This window comes from Chiloscyllium punctatum, chromosome 15 (genome assembly GCF_047496795.1).
Source record: "Chiloscyllium punctatum isolate Juve2018m chromosome 15, sChiPun1.3, whole genome shotgun sequence".
Classification (NCBI taxonomy): domain Eukaryota; kingdom Metazoa; phylum Chordata; class Chondrichthyes; order Orectolobiformes; family Hemiscylliidae; genus Chiloscyllium; species Chiloscyllium punctatum.
The window spans coordinates 64,377,869-64,398,732 of record NC_092753.1 but is presented as its reverse complement, the minus strand read 5'-3'; the positions used below and the strand labels follow the sequence as shown (position 1 = coordinate 64,398,732).

Here is a 20,864-nt window from a genome sequence, read left to right as displayed (position 1 = left end):
AACGGGATGATACAGGTTAAGACAAGTTGATATATAATAGAAGATGGAAGGGAGGCTTACTGGTTTACATCACTCATATCTCATGTTTAAAAGATAGTAACTCCACTCATTACTTTCTTACCTGGTAAATGTCATTCCCTCCTTTGCCTCTTCGCTTGGGCTGGGGAAGAAAAACATACATGTTGATTAATTCATTCATCCCTACTACATATATTTTTAGGTACTTCGCTAACTGTCTGTGCTAAATTTCATGCGAACACATTTAACGATAGGTTTTCCAAGTCCTTCCCTGTAAGCAACACATTGCATGCTGTGAGCATATATCAAATAGTTAGACTGAAGGACAGGCAAAGTCTTTGGATAATATAATTATCTTATTGAGCTGGCATTCCACAGTGTAACTCCAGGATGTTTCTAATTTGGATGACTCTGCAGATTGTATATGCATGTAATAAGGGGGTATGTATGTGTATAAACCCTGAACATTACCTGCGCAGGAGACAATGATCTGTGTAGCATTTGTACTGGAGATGTAGATCATTCAGATTTGCAATTTTTATCCAGTTACCAGACAAATTAAAACTGCCGCCTTTGACACTAAAATAATTTATTCCTTCCAAATCTAGCACTTCTGTTCAGCTTACTCAGTTTGTAACATATACCCAAAGCAAGATATGCACGATCAGACCTGATTACACTAACTTTTACAGTACTGAACAATCGATAGAGTATTTTATGTGTAACACAAGTAAAAGTATACATTTATAACGGGACAGATTACAGTAATCTGTGGATAGGATCAGTACGCTCATATCATACCTGCTGAGTTGGTTTGAGTTCACCATAAGGCTCACTTCTGTTCTTAGGATTCAGTTTCTGAAATCAAAATAAATTTTGATCTTCAGTTGAAATGCTGTTTAATTACAAATGAATGCACCAGTCATTATGGTTTTCTATTTAGTTATTAAAGGATGTGCAAATAAGATGCAAGCTGGGTTTTGTTCCATAGAACTTTATTCAGCACCTCCCTCTAACATGGTCACAAGTCACAAGCATTCGTCCATGACCCTTCCTAGATGCTGCAGACAACTGGCTGACTTAAAGTTAATAAGGAATATTGCTACAAGTGTCAATAGAATTAAGAGGTTTTTTTTGAGCAAGTTGGATGGAAGACTTTAGTTAAATGTTCAAACATCTACCCAATTCTATCCTGCCTCAAATCAACCCACATCCAGGTTCAATGGCAAAGGGTCTGGGACACCAGCATTAACCTCGCATGAGAAGTTCATTTATTCAGATCAACTCATCAGATTGAATACTTCAATTTCAACAATTATACATTTAATAGCTGCTGGTTGAATTTCCCAGAATCCTGCAGCTGAAGAGACAAGTGAATTAACAGATCCAGAGATAAGTATCTCTCCAGCACTTGAGTATATAGTGGAAAGCAACCCAACCTAATCACCCCACAATCACCCACATTCTGTACTCTCGTCAACCATCATTGGATCTCTCCACGCCACACAGTCTCTTCAACCCGTCCATAACCTTTTCCTCACAATTTCCTTAAACCATAAGCTCTTAAGATCATCTTTCCCCAATACAAATCCATCAATCATCTTCACTCTCCCAATGTTACTACGCTTCCCACACGTGCCTTCCTATCCATGAGCTAAGTAACCTCCCAATCTGATTGTTGGCTGGGAAACATTGACAATAAATTCAGTAGGACAAATGCATTACTCACGGCCTCTGTCTTACCCTATAATTATCAGAATGCCATTGGGGTAAGTTCTTCAAGGTGCAATATCTGCACTCACCTCAGGGGCCTATATGGTGGTTAATATTTTTACATCAAAGTCAAACCATACTCCATTTAATCAAATTGTAAACATATCTGCCATTACATGGGATCATGTGTATACAATCCAAGGATAGAAGATGTTGCTGTTTCTCATTATTTACAATTCAGCAGCACATGGTCATTAGAAGTCTATCAAATTCCATAGCAGATGATTCAGTTGTATCTGAACACTTTGTGCCAACGAAGTACAGTTATGTTTTAAAAATATGAGTTGTAATCATTCCTCAACAGGGGGAAAAGAAATAATATACGATACAATATAGCACAAGAACAGGCCTCTCGGCTTACCAAGCCTGTGCCAATTCCTAATCCTCATTTAGGCTCACTACTTATTGCCCATCCATGGTTTCTATCCCTCTGTTCATTTCCTGTTCATGTGTCTATCAAGATCCACCTCAAACATTGTTAATGTGCCTGTTTCCATCATGTTCACTGGCAATGTATTCTAACACCCTCCACTCTCTGGCTGAAACATTTACCCTGCACTTCTCCCTAAACTTGCCCCTCTCACCTTGAACCTGTGCCCTCTTGTAGTTGACCCTTCCACCATGGGAAATACCACCCTATCTGTGTCTCTCATAATTTTGTAGACCTTTACCAGGTTGTCCCTTACACCTTTCCAGTGAAAAGAGTCCGAGATTCCCAACCTCTCCCCATAACTAAAACCTTCCAGACCAGGCAACATCCTGGTAAACCTTCTCTGCACCCTCTCCAAAGCATCCACATCCTTCTGGTAGTGTTGGAACCAGAACTACATGCAATATTCCAAATGTGTTTTATACGACCGTATCATAACTTGTCAACTGTTATATTTGATAGCCTGGCTGATGAAGGCAAGCCTTCTGGACCACCTTACCCACTTGTGTTGCTACTTCCAGGGATCTCTGGACCTTATACCTAGATCCCTCTCTATGTCAATACTCCTGAGGGTTCTGCCATTTATTGTATAATTCATATCTGAATTTGCTCTTACAAAATGCATCACCTCACATTTGTCAGGACTAAACTCCATCTGCTATTTCTCAATCCAAATCTGCAATCTATCCAAATCCTGCCGTATCCTCTGACAATTCTCCTCACTATCTGCAACTTCTCCAATTTTGGTGTCATCTGCAAACTTACTAATCAGCCCACTACATCTTTCTCCAGTTCTTTTATATATATTATGAACAACAAAGGTCCTAACACTGATTTCTGTGGAAAACTACTAGTTACTGGTATCCATTCAGAAAGCTCCCTTCACCGCTACTCTCTGTCTTCTATGTCCATGCCAATACTGTATCCATCTAGCCAGCACACCCTGCAACCCATGAGACTCTACCTTCTGTACTAGCCTTAGCAAATACCTTACTAAGTCCATGTAGACAACATTCACTACCCTTCCCTTCTCCAAACAAACTCAACCATGTTGGTGAGACATGATCTTCCCCACATAAATCCCTGCTGCCAATCATTAACAAGTCCTTTCACTACCAAATGTGAATAAATCCTGTCTCTCAGTACCTTCTCCAACAGCTTCCCCACCACTGGCTCACTGGCCTGTAATTATCTGGATTATTTCTGTTTTCCTTCTTAAACAAAGGAACATTAACCATTCTCCAGTCCTCTAACCGTGCCTGAGCTGAAAGAGGATGCAAAGCTATCTGTTAAAGCCCAGTTAACTTTCCTTACTTGCCACCCACAGTATCCAGGGATAGATCCCATCTTACCCCGGGAATTTGCCTACCTTAATGCATTTCAAGACATCCAACATATCTTCCTTCCTTATGTTGACCTGCTCAAGAGTATTAACATATCTTTTCCTAACTTCAACATTCCTCACTTCCCTCTCTTTAGTGAATACTGATGTAAAGTACTCATTAAGGATCTCACCCATTTCCTCTGGTTAATTGGATAATCATGGCTAATTTGTTAAAGCCGTATAGTACTTACGGAATAAGTGTCATTATAGGCAGCACCTTCTCTCTGTTAGAGAAAAAGAACAATGAATGATGATAATTTTATAGCATCTTGTTTTAAAACAAAAGTTAATCTTTTTCATGCATCAAATGAGGCTTTCAACTTCCTGACAACCATGATGAGAATTGCTGGACTTGCATGTTTCAACTGGTAAACATTTCAAACAATTTGCTATTTTTGGTTGAATATGATTGTAGGTTGTATCTTACTTGCAACTTCATAAGTATCTTTTTATCCTTGCATGCTTCTAGTCTTTGTTTTACATAAAATTCATTACATTATCCATCCTACTTAAATAACTGCAGTAGCAGTTTTGCAATAAAGTAACCTTTATTTTGTTTAAATGTAAAGATTTACTACTGTTGTTTTTAAACTGAATCACTTGTGAATGAGAAGAGGGTTCCAGATACACAAACATTCTCAGCTCATGGGCCCCTTTAAAGAAACACCGCTATACGGCCATAAAAAGTGAAAATAAATATTTTCCAATAACATTTTGAAAGTTCATGGAAATAATGCACTTGAGTTATTTTGAAAATATTGAACATTTACAACTCACTAAATAACTAGCTGTGCAATGTAATGTAATTTCACTTGCAGAACATTGTACACTCATGCACTCCTGTCTCCCAATTAGTATTTGTGGTGGTGATGGGGTTACAGTTCATTTTCAAACATAGGTTGTAGTCTGGATCTATGGACAGTGATGGGTAGAGGTTCTTAAATTCCTTTCCATCACCTGGCAGAAATGTTTCTTGCTCTTACTGCTTGCCGTTAACTTGAGTGAGAAGGATTTTCAGACAGATACACAACCTGTTTGATCATGTTATAATGCTTTGTGGCCATCAAGTCCTGGGGTGGGACTCCAGCCTGGGGTTCAAGTTCGGTGGAAGGAACAGCACCACTGGACGTCTGCAGTACTGCCATAGTCTTATGTAAATAACAATTGCAGATTAGCCTAAGCATCTCAGAAATTGCAATCTCAACATTTAAAAGATTCATTCTGAATTTCCTGTTATAAAATAGTCCTTTGTCTGCCTTTGGAATTGGTTCTTATTTGTTAAAATATAAATAAAAGCAAAATACATGTTTTGTTCCAAATCCAGCCTCTGTGTCCTGGTTCCTTTTGTTAAAGCCAAGTTGGGAATATGGATCTTGATCTCTCTTCTGCAAGGGCTGCAAAAATAATAGAAGCTCTGATTACTCTGACAAATACCTCAAATATAATCTATTTTCTCAGAGGTTCAGATCATCACGTTAACCATTTAAATATTATCCTTAGTATCATGTTACTCTGTTGATTATTTTAAATTAATAAAAGACTGAAGTAGTCAGCTGAGAAAGTTAAATAAATCTTAAGGTATGTTTTCAAAGTGACCAAAGACTGTAAGATGTTGACTTCTAATACTAATGTTGTGTCAAACATGATATTCAAAATATTCGCCAGATCACTTAAATCTCCTGCAGAAAAGCTTTTGTCAGAAGACTGGCGTAAAGTTATTCCAATCCTTGCTTTTCAGATGATTGTTGGGATCTCCGAAAGTCAGAGATTTGCACTGTGTGCTGTTATGTGTTGATTAATTGATTGATTGATCCATTGGCACTGTCTAACTTACTGGGAAGACCAAGTGTGGAAGTTCTGTCTTGTCAATACGTTGCCTCTGCATCACCAAGAACCGCAAAGTGCCTGTTTGCGAAGTGCCTACATTTCATCTAGTCATCATTTGGCCTGAGGTTGACCTGCAAAGGATCTTGGAGGAACCTTGGTGGATACCCGTGCTGTCCCTCAATAAGTCTGAACTATGGGATCAATAGTAGCCACTGCCTTGTGCTCCTGCCTCAGAAAAGTCAGAACCACGGGAGTGGAATCATACTGACAGCTGGTGATTGATTCAAACATGCACCTCCTTACAATGGAATGGGTTCAAGAAGAAAAAGCTTCTGCCCTTGCCCTGGATTTAATCCATTTGGCCAAGAGGGAGATGCAGATGCTGCCCAGATCCTGCCATGACTACGCAGCCAAAACAAATAGGACACTTCATCGTTAACCTTGTCTAAGTGGGATGGTGCTGAACGACAACACTTGAGATAGTAATTTATAGCCCAGCCTGGTTGATGTATGGGAGATTGTCTCTGATAATAGCATTGGCATTCTATTTGTCAGCCCCTGCAAACACCAGTCAATATGATACTAACCCACAAACATCTGCCTTCCCAAATGATTATTTGAGGGTTAGATCATATTTCAACAAGCAGATAGCAAATGGCAACCCCTCAAACAAGACGTGTAGATCCTCTAGCATGATGACTGGAGCTGCACGTATGTGTGCCTTGGAATGAGGACTTTCAGTCAACAGACAAAATTGAAAAGACAGCACTGATCTACCATGAGCAACAAAAGTACAAATTGAAATTGATGTTCTCAAAGAGACTAGATTGGCCAACAAAAGAATAATATGTGAGGCACATTATATCCCCAATTATCCACTGGCATGGCAAAAGTTCCACTGAACACCTGTGAACATGGAGTGGGTTTCAATGTCAAAAAAAGTTTGATAATTGAGATGCTTTTTGTGACCTCTGATCACCTTCTATCTCTTCGTGAGCACTTATGGAGCAACCTTGTATCCAGCGCTCAAAACAAAGGTCACTTCTCTGTGAGTCAGGATGCTATTCTGGAACATCGGCGATATGGAAAAAAGGTGACTTCCCTTGGGGGACTTTAATGCAGGAGTTAGATCAGGGGATTTTCTTTTGTCAAATATGTGTCAGTCATCATGGTATTGGTAAAATACAAAAAAAAATAGACAGCAACAATCAAAATGCTGTGGTCTGTGAGTTCCTAATACTTTTTTCCAGGGCCAAGATCAGCACAGGCTCTGGGCACTGGCATGAAGCTGACCTGATAAACACCAGACAGTGAGAGCTGTCCAGCATTCCATGCAACTATGTATCTATGACAGTGCAGAGTGATACTGGTCACACACTCATCACTAACAGGGGCAAGGTACAACCAAGGAAAATATGCAAGTCCAAATACAATGACTTGTCACACCTCAATATTCCATGTAAAACAGATGACAAGTGTCAGAAATTCTCAGAGGGTTTTTAAGACCAAGCATGCAGAAGTTATTCCAGTCTAGTAAAAATGCAGCTCACCTGACTTCCAACCTGTCTCCTGTACTGAAAGTACATTTCAATCTCATGCAACCAACATAGCCATCCAGATGTCAGCAAGTTACATCTTTTGAACTTCTTTCATGGGGTATCAGTGTTGCTGGATAGGTCTGTATAGATCGCCCATCCCTAATTATCTCAGAGAAGTTTGCGGGATTAGATGCGACCGTCAAACAGGCTACTGACCCCCGTGGCAGAAAGGACATGTCGGAAAAAAGATGGCCTACCAGTTGAGCTGCTCAAATATGAAAAGCTTCTCTGCTGCTATATCTCCTCCTCCTCCTCTGCTGGAGAAAAAGCTGTACCCACACCATGTGTCTGACACAAGCATCTGGTTACACAAGAACAAAGGCAATTGAAGAGATTTGAGTAACTACCACAGCATCTCACTCCTCAGCATCACCAGAAAAGTATTGGCTAACGTTGTGCTAAGAAAGCTGTAATGATTTGCATGAGATACTTGACGCATAATATGCTTCCAGAGTAGGTAGATCCATAGCAGCCAGAACCACCTCGGTCAGCTTCAAGAGGCAGAAACAGAACAACAAAGACCACTTAATTTTGATTTTATCAATCTCACCGTGAATTGGTCAGGGCTCAACTGGATATTAGAGAAAATTGCTGGTCCTTCCCTGGTAACCTGAACAGCAACATTTATCTAGCTCTTCCTCCTGACAGATTTGTGATCAAGAATGGAATGAATGAGGGCTATGTTGTAGTCCCTGCTATTTTTATACCCTCACTGTTCTACTGCCTGATCCAAACCTATGAGATGGAAACTTCCTGAATCTATCAAGACTGAAAACAAAGTCAAATATGCAGTATGTGACGATCTGAGCACTTCTCTATGTGGATGGAGCTGCACCCATTGCCCAGACACAGGAGCTGTTGCCAAGGCTCAAGGTGCCTTTCCTGTGTTGCGTTCACATATGCCATCAGTGTCCAAGAAAACAAGTTCTAGGACATAACATTGCACCTCTATCAGTGATCAGACTCAACCACACACTTTTGAAAATATTTAGTTAATTCTACTGCCTTGGATCAATGGCTAGACAACCTCCCTATAGTTGAAGTTCTTAGTACATGCATTGGAATGATAGTTACCAGTGTGGGCTGACTATTTAAACAGCCATATGGTAACAACAAACTGATGTGAACAATCAAGATAAAGTCATGGAGTCATAAAGATGTACAGTGTGGAAACAGACCCTTCAGTCCAACCCGTCCATGCCGACCAGATATCCCAACCCAATCTAGTCCCACCTGCCAACACCCAGCCCATATCCATCCAAACCCTTCCTATTCATACACCCATCCAAATGCCTCTTAAATGTTGCAATTGTACCAGCCTCCACCACATCCTCTGGCAGCTCATTCCATACACGTACCACCCTCTGTGTGAAAAAGTTGCCCCTTAGGTCCCTTTTATATCTTTCCCCTCTCACCCTAAACCTATGCCCTCTAGTTCTGGATTCCCTGACCCCAGGGAAAAGATTTTGCCTATTTACCCTATCCATGTCCCTCATAATTTTGTAAACCTCTATAAGGTCACCCCTCAGTCTCTGATGCTCCAGGAAAAACAGCCCCAGCCTGTTCAGCCTCCCCCTGTACCTCAGATCCTCCAACCCTGGCAACGTCCTTGTAAATCTTTTCTGAACCCTTTCGAGTTTTACAACATCGTTCCAATAGGAAGGAGACCAGAATTGCATGCAGTATTCCTAACCAATGTCCTGTACAGCCGCAACATGACCTCCCAACTCCTGTACTCAATACACTGTCCATAAAGGAAAGCATACCAAACGCCTTCTTCACTATCCTATCTACCTGCGACTCCACTTTCAGGGAGCTATGAACCTGCACTCCAAGGTCTCTTTGTTCAGCAACACTCTCTAGGATCTTACATTAAGTGTCTAAGTCCTGCTAAGATTTGCTTTCCCAAAATGCAGCACCTCACATTTATCTGAATTAAACTCCATCTGCCACTTCTCAGCCCATTGGCCCATCTAGTCCAGATCCTACTGTAATGTGATGTAACCCTCTTCGCTGACCACTACACCTCCAATTTTGGTGTCATCTGCAAACTTACTAACTGTACCTCTTATGCTCACATCCAAATCATTTATGTAAATGACAAAAAGTAGAGGGCCCAGCACCGATCCTTGTGGCACTCCACTGGTCACAGGCCTCCAGTCTGAAAAACAACCCTCCACCACCATCACCCTCTGACTTCTACCTTTGAGCCAGTTCTGTATCCAAATGGCTAGTTCTCCCTGTATTCCATGAGATCTAACCTTGCTAATGAGTCTCCCATGGTGAACCTTGTCGAACACCTTACTGAAGTCCATATAGATCACATTTACTGCTCTGCCCTCATCAATCTTCTTTGTTACTTCTTAAAAAAACTCAATCAAGTTTGTGAGACATGATTTCCCATGCACAAAGCCATGTTGACTATCCCTAATCAGTCCTTGCCTTTCCAAATACATGTACATCCTGTCCCTCAGGATTCCCTCCAACAACTTGCCCACCAACAAGGTTAGTCTCACCAGTCTATAGTTCCCTGGCTTGTCTCTACCGCCCTTCTTAAACAGTGGCACCATGTTTGCCAACCTCCAGTCTTCCGGCACCTCACCTGTGACTATCGATGATACAAATATTTCAGCAAGAGGCCCAGCAATCACTTCCCTCGCTTCCCACAGAGTTCTAGGGTACATCTGATCAGGTCCTGGGGATTTATCCACTTTTAACCATTTCAAGACATCCAGCACTTCTTCCTCTGTAATCTGGACATTTTGCAAGATGTCACCATCTATTTCCCTACAGTCTATATCTTCCATATCCTTTTCCACAGTAAATACTGATGCAAAATATTCATTTAGTATCTCCCCCATTTTCTGTGGCTCCACACAAAGGCTGCCTTGCTGATCTTTGAGGGGCCCTATTCTCTCCCTAGTTACCCTTTTGTCCTTAATATATTTGTAAAAACCCTTTGGATTCTCCTTAATTCTATTTGCCAAAGCTATCTCACGTCCCCTTTTTGCCCTCTTGGTTTCCCTCTTAAGTATACTCCTACTTTCTTTATACTCTTCTAAGGATTCACTCGATCTATCCTGTCTATACCTGACAAATAGGTAAAAACAATGACTGCAGATGCTGGAAACCAGATTCTGGATTAGTGGTGCTGGAAGATCCCAGCAGTTCAGGCAGCATTCCAAGGAGCAGTAAAATCGACGTTTTGGGCAAAAGCCCTTCATCAGGAATAAAGGCAGAGAGCCTGAAGGGTGGAGAGATAAGTGAGAGGAGGGTGGGAGTGGGGAGAAAGTAGCATAGAGTACAATAGGTGAGTGGTGGAGGGGATGAAGATGATAGGTTGGGGGGGGAGTTTGGAGTGGATAGGTGGAAAAGAAGGCAGGTAGGACAAGTCATGTGCTGAGCTGGAAGTTTGCAACTGGGGTGAGGTGGGGGAAGGGGAAATCAGGAAACTGTTGAAGTCCACATTGATGCCCTGAGGTTGAAGTGTTCCGAGGCGGAAGATAAGGCGTTCTTCCTCCAGGCGTCTGGTGGTGAGGGAGTGGCGGTGAAGGAGGCCCAGGACCTCCATGTCCTCGGCAGAGTGGGAGGGGGAGTTGAAATGTTGGGCCACAGGGCGGTGCGGTTGATTGGTGCGGGTGTCCCGGAGATGTTCCCTAAAGCGCTCTGCTAGGAGGCGCCCAGTCTCCCCAATGTAGAGGAGACTGCATCAGGAGCAATGGATACAATAAATGATATTGGTGGATGTGCAGGTAAAACTTTGATGGATGTGGAAGGCTCCTTTAGAGCCTTGGATAGAGGTGAGGGAGGAGGTGTGGGCACAGGTTTCGCAATTCCTGCGGTGGCAGGGGAAGGTGCTAGGAAAGGAGGGTGGATTGTAGGGGGGGCGTGGACCTGACCAGGTAGTCACGGAGGGAACGGCCTTTGCGGAAGGCGGAAAGGGGTGGGGAGGGTAATATATCCCTGGTGGTGGGGTCTGTTTGGATGTGGCGGAAATGTCGGCGGATGATTTGGTTTATGCAAAGATTGTTAGGGTAAAAGGTGAGCACCAGGGGCATTCTGTCCTTGTTACAGTTGGAGGGGTGGGGTCTGAGGGCGGAGATGCGGGATGTGTACGAGATGTGTTGGAGGGCATCTTTAACCACATGGGAAGGGAAATTGCAGTCTCGAAAGAAGGAGGCCATCTGGTGTGTTCTGTGGTGGAACTGGTCCTCCTGGGAGCAGATCCGGCGGAGGCGGAGGAATTGGGAATACGGGATGGCATTTTTGCAGGAGATAGGGTGGGAAGAGGTAATCCAGGTAGCTGTGGGAGTCGGTGGGTTTGTAAAAAATGTCGGTGTCAAGTCGGTCATCATTAATGGAGATGGAGAGGTCGAGGAAGGGGAGGGAGGTGTCAGAGATGGTTCAGTAAATTTAAGGTCAGGGTGGAATGTGTTGGTGAAGTTGATGAATTGCTCAACCTCCTCACGGGAGCACGACATACCTGACATATGCTTCCTTCTTTTTCTTAACCAAACCCTCAATTTCTTTAGTCATCCAGCATTCCCTATACCTACCAGCCTTCCCTTTCACCCTGACAGGAATATACTTTCTCTGGATTCTTGTTATCTCATTTCTGAAGGCTTCCCATTTTCCAGCCGTCCCTTTACCAGTGAACATCTGCCTCTAATCAGCTTTCGAAAGTTCTTGCTTAATACCGTCAAAATTGGTCTTTCTCCAGTTTAGAACTTCAACTTTTAGATCAGGTCTATCCTTTTCCATCACTATTTTAAAACGAATAGAATTATGGTCGCTGGCCCCAAAGTGCTCCCCCACTGACACCTCAGTCACCTGCCCTGCCTTATTTCCCAAGGGTTGGTCAAGGTTTGCACCTTCTCTAGTAGGTACATCCACGAACTGAATCAGAAAATTATCTTGGACACACTTAAGAAATTCCTCTCCATCTAAATCTTTAACACTATGGCAGTTCCAGTTGATGTTTGGAAAGTTAAAATCCCCTACCATAACTACCCTATTATTCTTAACAGAGAGCTGAGATCTCCTTACAAGTTTTTTTCTCAATTTCCCTCTGACTATTGGGCGGTCTATAATACAATCCCAATAAGGTGATCATCCCTTTCTTAATTCTCAGTTCCACCCAAATAACTTCCCTTGATGTATTTCCGGGAATATCCTCCCTCAGCACAGCTGTAATGCTATCCCTTATCAAAAATGCCACTCCCCCTCCTCTCTTGCCTCCCTTTCTATCCTTCCTGTAGCATTTGTATCCTGGAACATTAAGCTGCCAGTCCTGCCATCCCTGAGCCATGTTTCTGTAATTGCTATGATATCCCAGTCCCATGTTCCTAACCGTACCCTGAGTTCATCTGCCTTCCCTGTTAGGCCCCTTGCATTGAAATAATTGCAGTTTAATTTATTAGTCCTACCTTGTCCCTACCTGCCCTGACTGTTTGACTCGCTTCTGTTCTCAACTGTACCAGTCTCAGATTGATCTCTTTCCTCACTATCTCCCTGGGTCCCACCCCCACACACCCCCACATCCTCCCCCCATCCCCCAACCTCACTAGCTTAAATCCTCCCGAGCAGTTGTAGCAAATCTCCCTGCCAGTATATTAGTCCCCTTCCAATTTAGGTGCAATCCATCCTTCTTGTACAGGTCACTTTGACCCCAAAAGAGATTCCAATGATCCAAAAATGTGAATCCTTCTCCCATACACCAGCTCCTCAGCCATGCATTCATCTGCTCTATCCTCCTATTCCTGCCCTCACTAGCTCGTAGCACCGGGAGTAATCCAGATATTACTATCCTTGAGGACCTCCTTTTTAAATTTCTGCCTAACTCTCTGTAATCTCCCTTCAGAATCTCAACCTTTTCCCTTCCTATATCGTTGGTTCCAATGTGGACAATGACCTCCTGCTGGCCCCCTCCCCCGTGAGAACATTCTGATATTTAACTACAAGTTCTATGTCCTCAGCACATTGGTGTGCAACTGGAAAGCCTGGATAATCTAGACCTATCAAAAGAACAATCTCAATATTCTCCAACTATGATATCTGCATGATATCCTGGCACTCACAGAAACACAAATTACCAATGAAGCAGTCCTAACTAGGGCAAGCCTGCCAAACACACTGGCACTGATCAAGTTGGTTTCACTAGCTTGGGCATATGTGCAGGATGGAAGATGGCCACATTCTCAAAGGCATGCAATATGGGGAAATAGTCTGCAAGGTGCCCAAAGCTCAGACTTAAAAATGTTTGATTTATTGTTGTCACATGTACCAAGATAGAGTGAAATGTGTTGTTTTGCGTACTATTCAGGCAGGTCGAACCATGCAAAGTGCATCAGTGTAGCAAAAAAGAATGCAGACTACAGTGTTACAGCCACAAAGAAGGTACACAGAGAGATAGTGAGAGATCAGAATTAATATTTGAGAGGTCCATTCAATAGTCTGATAACAGCAGGGAAGAAGCTGTTCTTGAATCTGTTCATAGGTATATTCAAACTTTTATATCATTTGCCAAACAGAAGAGAGAGGAAGGTAGTATAACCAAGGTGGGAGGAGTCTTTGATTATGTTGGTTTCTTTTCTGAGTCACCGGGAACTCCCGATGAAGTCAGGTTTGGAATGGAAGGTTGGTTTGCGTGGTGGTCTGGGATGGGTTCACAACTCTTGTGGTTTCTTGCAGTGTGATGCATCTGAGTAGGATACTTTCTATGGTGCATCTATAAACATTGATAAGAATTTTTCCAGACATGCTGAATTTCCTTAGCCTCCTAAGGCTACAGAGATGTTAGTGTGCTTTCTTGACCATCATGTCAACCTGTGTGGACCAGGATGGATTGTCAGTGATTATCACTCCTACAGACTTGATGCTCTTGACCATCTGCACCTCAACACCTTAACAGAGACAGAGAAGTCCTCAGCACCATTGAGTCATAGAGTTATGGAGATGTACAGCACGGAAACAGACCTTTTAGTCCAACTTGTCCAGGCTGACCAGATATCCCAACCTAATCTAGTCCCATTTTCCAGCACTTGGCCCCAATCCCTCTAACCCCTTCCTATTCATATACCTATCCAGATGCCTTTTAAATGTTGGAATTGTACCAGCCTCCACCACTTCCTCTGGCAACTCATTCCATACACGTACTACCCTCTGCGTGAAAAAGTTGCCCCTTAGGTCTCTTTTATATCTTTCCCTTCTCACCCTAGACCTATGCCCTCTAGTTCTGGACTCCCCCACTCTAGGGAAAAGATCTTGTCTATTTACCCTATCCATGTCCCTCATGATTTTATAAACCTCTATAAGGTTATCCCTCAGCCTCCAATGCTCCAGGGAAAACAGTCCCAGTCTATTCAGCCTCTACTATAGCTCAAATCCTCCAACCCTGGCAATATCCTTGTAAATCTTTTCTGAACCCTTTCAAGTTTCACAACATCCTTCTGATAGGAAGGAGACCATATTGCATGCAATATCCAAAAGTGGCCTACCAATGTCTTGTACAGCCGCAACATGACCTCCCAACTCCTATACTCAAAGTTCTGACCAATAAAGGAAAGCATACCAAACACCTTCTTCATTATCCTATCTATCTGCGGCTCCACTTTCCAGGAGCTATGAACCTGTACTCCAAGGCCGAGCTGACAATTGATGTGAATGACAACACCAGCTGTACCCAGCAGTTTGCCACCACAGCAACAAGTAGTTTCTGAAGCTCCAACACAGGTGCCAGGTGGGCAAACAGGGAATGGTAAAAATCCTCCTGACTCACAGCTCCTGTGTACCAATCACGGTGAAACCATATCTTTCCAGAGCCAGCTTCCTCAGCAGGAATGCAACAGGTGATCTCCCCTGACATCCCCAAGGTTTTGAGGTTAAATTCCCATTGTCTCCCAGCGATAGAAGAATCCTTAAAGACTTAAACTATCTCTAAGTAAATTTTATTCAGGCAGAACACTCTGACATGAACGTTAAAACTTTGAGTATGTCATGCCCATGATAGGATTCCCACACCTGTGTACCATCAGGATGTTGTACTTATTTAAAGGTGCTGTATGCATATAATTTGTTGATTATTGCCTAATATGAAAAAATGCTTTATCTTAGTATTTTATCTCCTGATCACCAACTATCCTGTTATATTGTATGATAAAGAAAGGTAAAAGAAACATTTATTTCATAGTCTCTATTCTGAACAGAGACCCTAGAGTATAACTGCGACAAAAGAATTGATCTATTGGTGTTCATTTACCAATATGCAATACATGTCAGGAACACAGATGATTGAGACAATCTTCCTGGCTGGTTTTACCCAGGGCTTAAAATGAAGATGTTTGCTCAAATACTGAGGTGCCAACAGTCATTGGTTGTACAGAGATTTCAGTTACTATCTCAGCTCCTGATATTTACCTGTCAGAACCAGCATTCAATGGGGAATGCGCTGTGCCAATGTTCTGATGAATGGACACACACCATATGTACAGTGAAGATACTGTTCAAGATGCCACTTGAGAGTAGAACCTGCTTATCTAGCAGTGTCTTGTCCACTATGTAACTACTTTCCACATTAACAGTCGAGTCAGAGACTCTTTAGGGTTGGATTGTTTCCAGTGTGATTCAGATCACCATGACAGGTTAGAACTGAATGAACTTGTCAACAAATTGGCTTGGACACTATTAAGTGTTAATACAGAAACCTATATCAGCCATCCAGCTAACCAAAAGGAAGTGAAATCAGTTTGGTCAGCCACAATTCACTTAGTGGATATAAGTCCAAATCACAGAATTACTTCAGTTAACACTGATTAATACCAAAATGCTTGTATGACTCAGAACAGCTCCAGTGGGAAACAGGTACGTCATAAGTGTGGAAGATGTTCCCCTATATCAGAACACATATTGGAGAAGTGGTGATTCAACAGAATGTTTTAAAGCTATGAAGAGTACTGTTATAGTGAATTGAGAAGGACAGATTTAGCTGTTTGTCAATCAACAGTTAATTGCTGTCTGTGGCAGTCACCCTAGCATTCCTTCTGGAGTTCAACTCCTTTGTCCCTCTTTGCGATATATTACAAACTGCATGGTTCTGGCAGAATCCAAGCTGAGTGTCAGTGAGCAGATTGTTGTTGTGCTTGATTGCACTTAATTCCTTCCAAACACATGACATTTGATCATCTCTGATCTGCCTAGGGGTTTTCCAATATTATTGTGTGGGGAAGATGTACCATGGTGGTCACAGCTCTAAACAAGTAATTCATCCTGAATTGGTCTGATGAGACATTCCATTGTAATAAACCTCTATGAAGTCTAAAATTAATTAAACTGAAGGACAATCCAGTGTCAATATAGATACTGGAAATAACAATGGCAAAGTGTTCCTTACTAACATTTAGGGACTTGTGTCAATATTGGAAGAGATGACCCACAGATTAGTCAAGCAACAGCCTGACAGTCATAATCAGGAAATTATACCTTATTGAAATATTCCTTAGGCAACAACATTACCATCCCTGGGTATGTGTTGTCCAAACAGCAGGACAGGTTTATCCTGTGACAGGGGAGATGTCCTGGATGTCCTCAACATTGATTTCAGAACTCATAACATCGTATGATATCAAGTCAAACATTGGAAAGGGAACCTCCTGCTGATCACCACCTACAACTTCCTCACTCCCCAGCTGATGAATTGGTATAGCTCTGTGTTGAATGACACTTGGAAGAAACATTGAGGACGGCAAGGGCATAGACTATACTCTGGGTAGGTGGCTTCAGTGTCCATTACCAAGAGTAACTTAGTAGCACCAATACTGAACAAGCTGGCCCACTCCTAAAGGACATAACTGCTATACTGGTTGTGTGGTAGATAGCAAAGGAACCAACAAGAGGAAAAATACTTGATCACGACCTCACCTGTTGCATACATATCAGTTCATGACAATATTAGGAAGAGTGATCATTGCTCCTTGTGGAAATGCAGTCCTGTTTTCATATTGAGGATACCTTTTATCGTCTTATGCTAAATGGGGTCAACTTGAAAGTGGTGTTGCAACTCAAAACCAGGCAACTATGAAGCATTTTGGGTCACCTACAGCAGCAGCTTGTATTCAGTCACAGACTGTAGCATCACCAACAAGCCAAAGGATCAAACCAGGACAGCATGCCAAGAGAATACCTACAAAGGAGCTGTCAAACTGATGAAGCTTCAACATAGAATGACATGCATGCCAAACCACGGGAGCAGTAAATGAAAGATAGACCCAAGTGATCCCATAACCATAATATTAGATGCAGGTTCTACAGTATTGAACATCTAGTTGTGAATAGTGGTGAACAATTACACAACTCACAGGAGGAAAAAGGCAGTTTCGCTTTATCAAGTCATTCATTGATAAAACACTTCAGTCATTTTGAAACAATAAAGGTTTGTACAACAATGGTTGGGAATTGGTGAAGTAATCTTTATTGGAAAACAGAAAATAATAACAAATCCCAAACCATTTCAAGCTTGTTCAAAGAATATGGATATGCATTTGTCAACATTTGTGTTACTTTTCTTCCAATTAGTTTTCAGCAATAACTATCACAAATCATGCATGTGAATATGTATTTTACTGCTTTCACCTACAGCTATATCTCAAGTAGTGAGTACAATTTACAGTAGTGGTTCGTAACCGACAGGTTAACTCACCCGCCTCAGTGCAAAGTGTGAATTTCAGTATACTTAGGCCTTATGACCGTCAGTAGCGGTGGCAAACTACACTTGCAATAATTGTTGCTGTGTTACCTACTTTATTAACCTGACCCAAATCAGGATGTTATTGTCAACAGCGATATACAAAAGTAGCCAATTTCAAGAAAATGTAAACCGTTACTTACTTGATACTGGTCTTCTACATTTGGTTGGTTTGCAGGAATATCCTCATGTTTACCTTTTGCGTTGGTCAGCTTTGAAAACAAAATGGTAAAGAACATATTACACAAAATAAATTTAATTTATTAATCCTGCTTTTATTCCCTAATATTGCTCATTAAAATAACCAGCAGCATTTTCACGCTTCTAACTAATTTGTTTGCTATGTAATGAGAAACCAGTTCATATGTGACCAGTGGAGTACCCTGAAAGCAATAAGATCAAGGTTGCAGAAGAAAAGGGAGTGGCCATTCACAAAATATCCTGCCCCACAAGGCTGTGTACAATGGAAAAAATATAACATATGCGGCTTTATTAATTTAATGCTTGGAAAAGAGATGAAGCACTGAAATATCTGAATAAATGTGTTTTCTATGCTGATAATTGCCACAGATCCCACAGGGGAAAAAGAAATCAGCTCCACTAAGTCAAGCTGCAGTAAAGCAGAAAATGAAAAATGTATCTAATGAAAACAATAATGCTTCAAGTGTTTACAGCCACATCCACATTGTTTAAAATATCTATACAATTGGAGGAGTTGGGGTTGGGGGAGTTTACTGTTCCACTTCAAACAAACAGCCACCATGTTTAACACTAGCAAAATAATTGAAGATGTCCCCCTTTGTTTAAGCAAATCAGGAAGTTTCTGGAATGGGAAATCATGGATGCTGAAATGTATCATTCAATGCTGCAGCATGTTGATACATCAAAGTCTACACTGTGGCACACACTATAACTGTTCATGTATCACTGGAATAATATTGATTGATTGTACAGGTTCAGCTACTTAATTATCTGTATGTTAAGAAAAATTACATTTAATGCTACAAAATGACCTATGTACTGCTCTTCATTTATAACTAATCTTTAATTTCTAGTTCCTCTGAAGCTCAACAATAGCAGATAACAGTAAATGACTTACCCTCAGCTTAAGGTAGAGACCAGTGACTATAATCCCATAAACAAAGAGAATTCCATCGAGAATATAACACAATTTAGGGTCATCCAGGTTCATAGCTTCAGCATCTGTCAAAATGGCAAACAAAAAAGTCTACTCAGCCATTGCTGCAAATGTCTTTTCTAATATTAACTTATTTCTGAATCCTTCAATAAATATCCCAAGGTATTTTCTCTTAAGCTTGCAATTGATCACAATACAGTGCATTTTGCTTGAATATTTAAAGCTAAGTTAGTGAATGTGATGATTCTTCATTTAGAAGTTATCAGTTAGTCACAGTCATAGTGTTGGTGACCTTTGAGGAATACAATGTATGTAATAAGATACAAAATAGATTAAGTTAAGGTTAAGGTTGTTAGGGGATTGCACCTGAAAATGCTCTTCATCATGATGTGGGTCGGGCCTGATGGACCAGTTAATCCATTATTACTTGCTTATTTTTACATTAATGTAGTTCTTCTATAACACGATGGTCGCGGTTTGTGCAAGCCCGCATTACAGAAAAATCAGGCTTTAGAAACAGCAATTAGTGTTGACAAGACAATCACATTACAGCCACCATAGTTTTGAAAGTTCGCGCTTTAGAAACACAGTCCCCAATTCATCAATCACATTATAGTGACTTTGCATTAATGAAATGCACATGATAGCAGAACAATCTGTATTTATGTACTTGGATTTTTGTAATTCATCTGCATTTGCCTTTGCAATAGTCCAGCTGCTGCTGAAATCTTCGTTCATGCTAAAATCACCTCCAGATCATGTCACCTATTACCTATAAATTTACAGTACATTCATGCCCCTGTATCCTATTATGCAGGAATCACTAGCCCATTAATTCTATCCTCCATGGACACTAGACCCCAGTTCCCCAAAGCCTCATATTTAAAGGTTTCATCTTCCTGTTTAAACCCATTCATGGTCTTACCCATCCCTAACTCTGTTACTTCCTCTGGATTCTCTATTCTTCAGACCCGGGCCTCAGATGTCCTCCAAAAAACAAAGAACTGCCGATGCTGAAAATCTGAAAGTGCTCAAATATTCTCACAGCTTCCTCCCCACTTCACCTCAACATTGGCAGCCATGCGTTCAGCCACCTTGGTCCTGTCTTCTGAGGTACACTCTCAAAATCTCATGACCTCCCCAATTCTTTCAACTCAATCCCTAAGGCACTCTGCGCTCATGTCACATTTCATCACTTTGCTTCATTTTTCCGTCTTTGGTGTGGTGTTCATTTTCATGATTGCATCATTATTTTATCATTTCTGGGATGTGAAGGCTGCTGACAGGACTAGTATTTACTGCCCATCACCAATTGTCCTTCAGAATTAAGGAGAACTACATTCCACATGGTGCAGGTACACCCACAAGGGCTGTTCGGAAGAGAATTCCAGGATTTTGTTCCAGTGACTCTGAAGAAATTTCCTAATCAGGATCATGAGTGGCTTAGAGGGGAACTTGCAAGTGATGTTGTTCTTATGTATCTGCTGCCCTTGCCCTTCAAGATGGTCATGGCTAAAGGCTGGAAAGGTGCTGTTGAAGCAACTTTGTGAAACACTTTGTATTTAAAGTGCCTATGTGGAAATTGCACATTACTGTTGCAATGAGCCAATATTTCCTCGAGATGATAGGTTCTTGGCAGCCAGCTGTGAAGAGCTGGAAAAAGCCCTGGGTTGTCTCCTGTGGAAGGCCTGCCCAGTTAGGTGCCACCCTGCATTCTTCTACCAAATTAAATGCCTATTGGCAATAAGCTTGCTATGGGGTGGATGTGAAATTCTGCCCATGGTTTGTTCATAAAGATGTTTGCTGATCTTCTCAATGATGAACGTTATCAAGTTCAAACGTGCAGAAAGAAAATACATTTTGAGAAGAGCTTGCTGCTCCCCCTTGAATAGTGATTTGGGATATGCTACATCCATCTGAGAGGGCAGACAATGAGTTAGACTATGAGAATGTTTTTT

General features: G+C 41.6%; 1 protein-coding gene across 6 annotated transcripts in view; it reads right to left on the bottom strand.

Annotated features, from left to right (window-relative positions):
* The window catches only part of cd247 (CD247 molecule), a 151,317-nt gene that overhangs the window by 7,340 nt on the left and 123,113 nt on the right, over positions 1-20,864 (bottom strand). For all 6 annotated transcript variants that reach the window (XM_072585320.1, XM_072585314.1, XM_072585319.1 and 3 more), the window contains 6 exons: positions 18,868-18,971; positions 17,912-17,980; positions 4,910-4,999; positions 3,797-3,829; positions 820-876; positions 122-160 (listed from right to left, as the gene is read on the bottom strand). In XM_072585320.1, coding sequence (XP_072441421.1) covers positions 122-160; positions 820-876; positions 3,797-3,829; positions 4,910-4,999; positions 17,912-17,980; positions 18,868-18,960 — 381 coding nt within the window. In that variant the 5' untranslated portion in view covers positions 18,961-18,971. The remainder of the gene's footprint in view (positions 1-121; positions 161-819; positions 877-3,796; positions 3,830-4,909; positions 5,000-17,911; positions 17,981-18,867; positions 18,972-20,864) is intronic.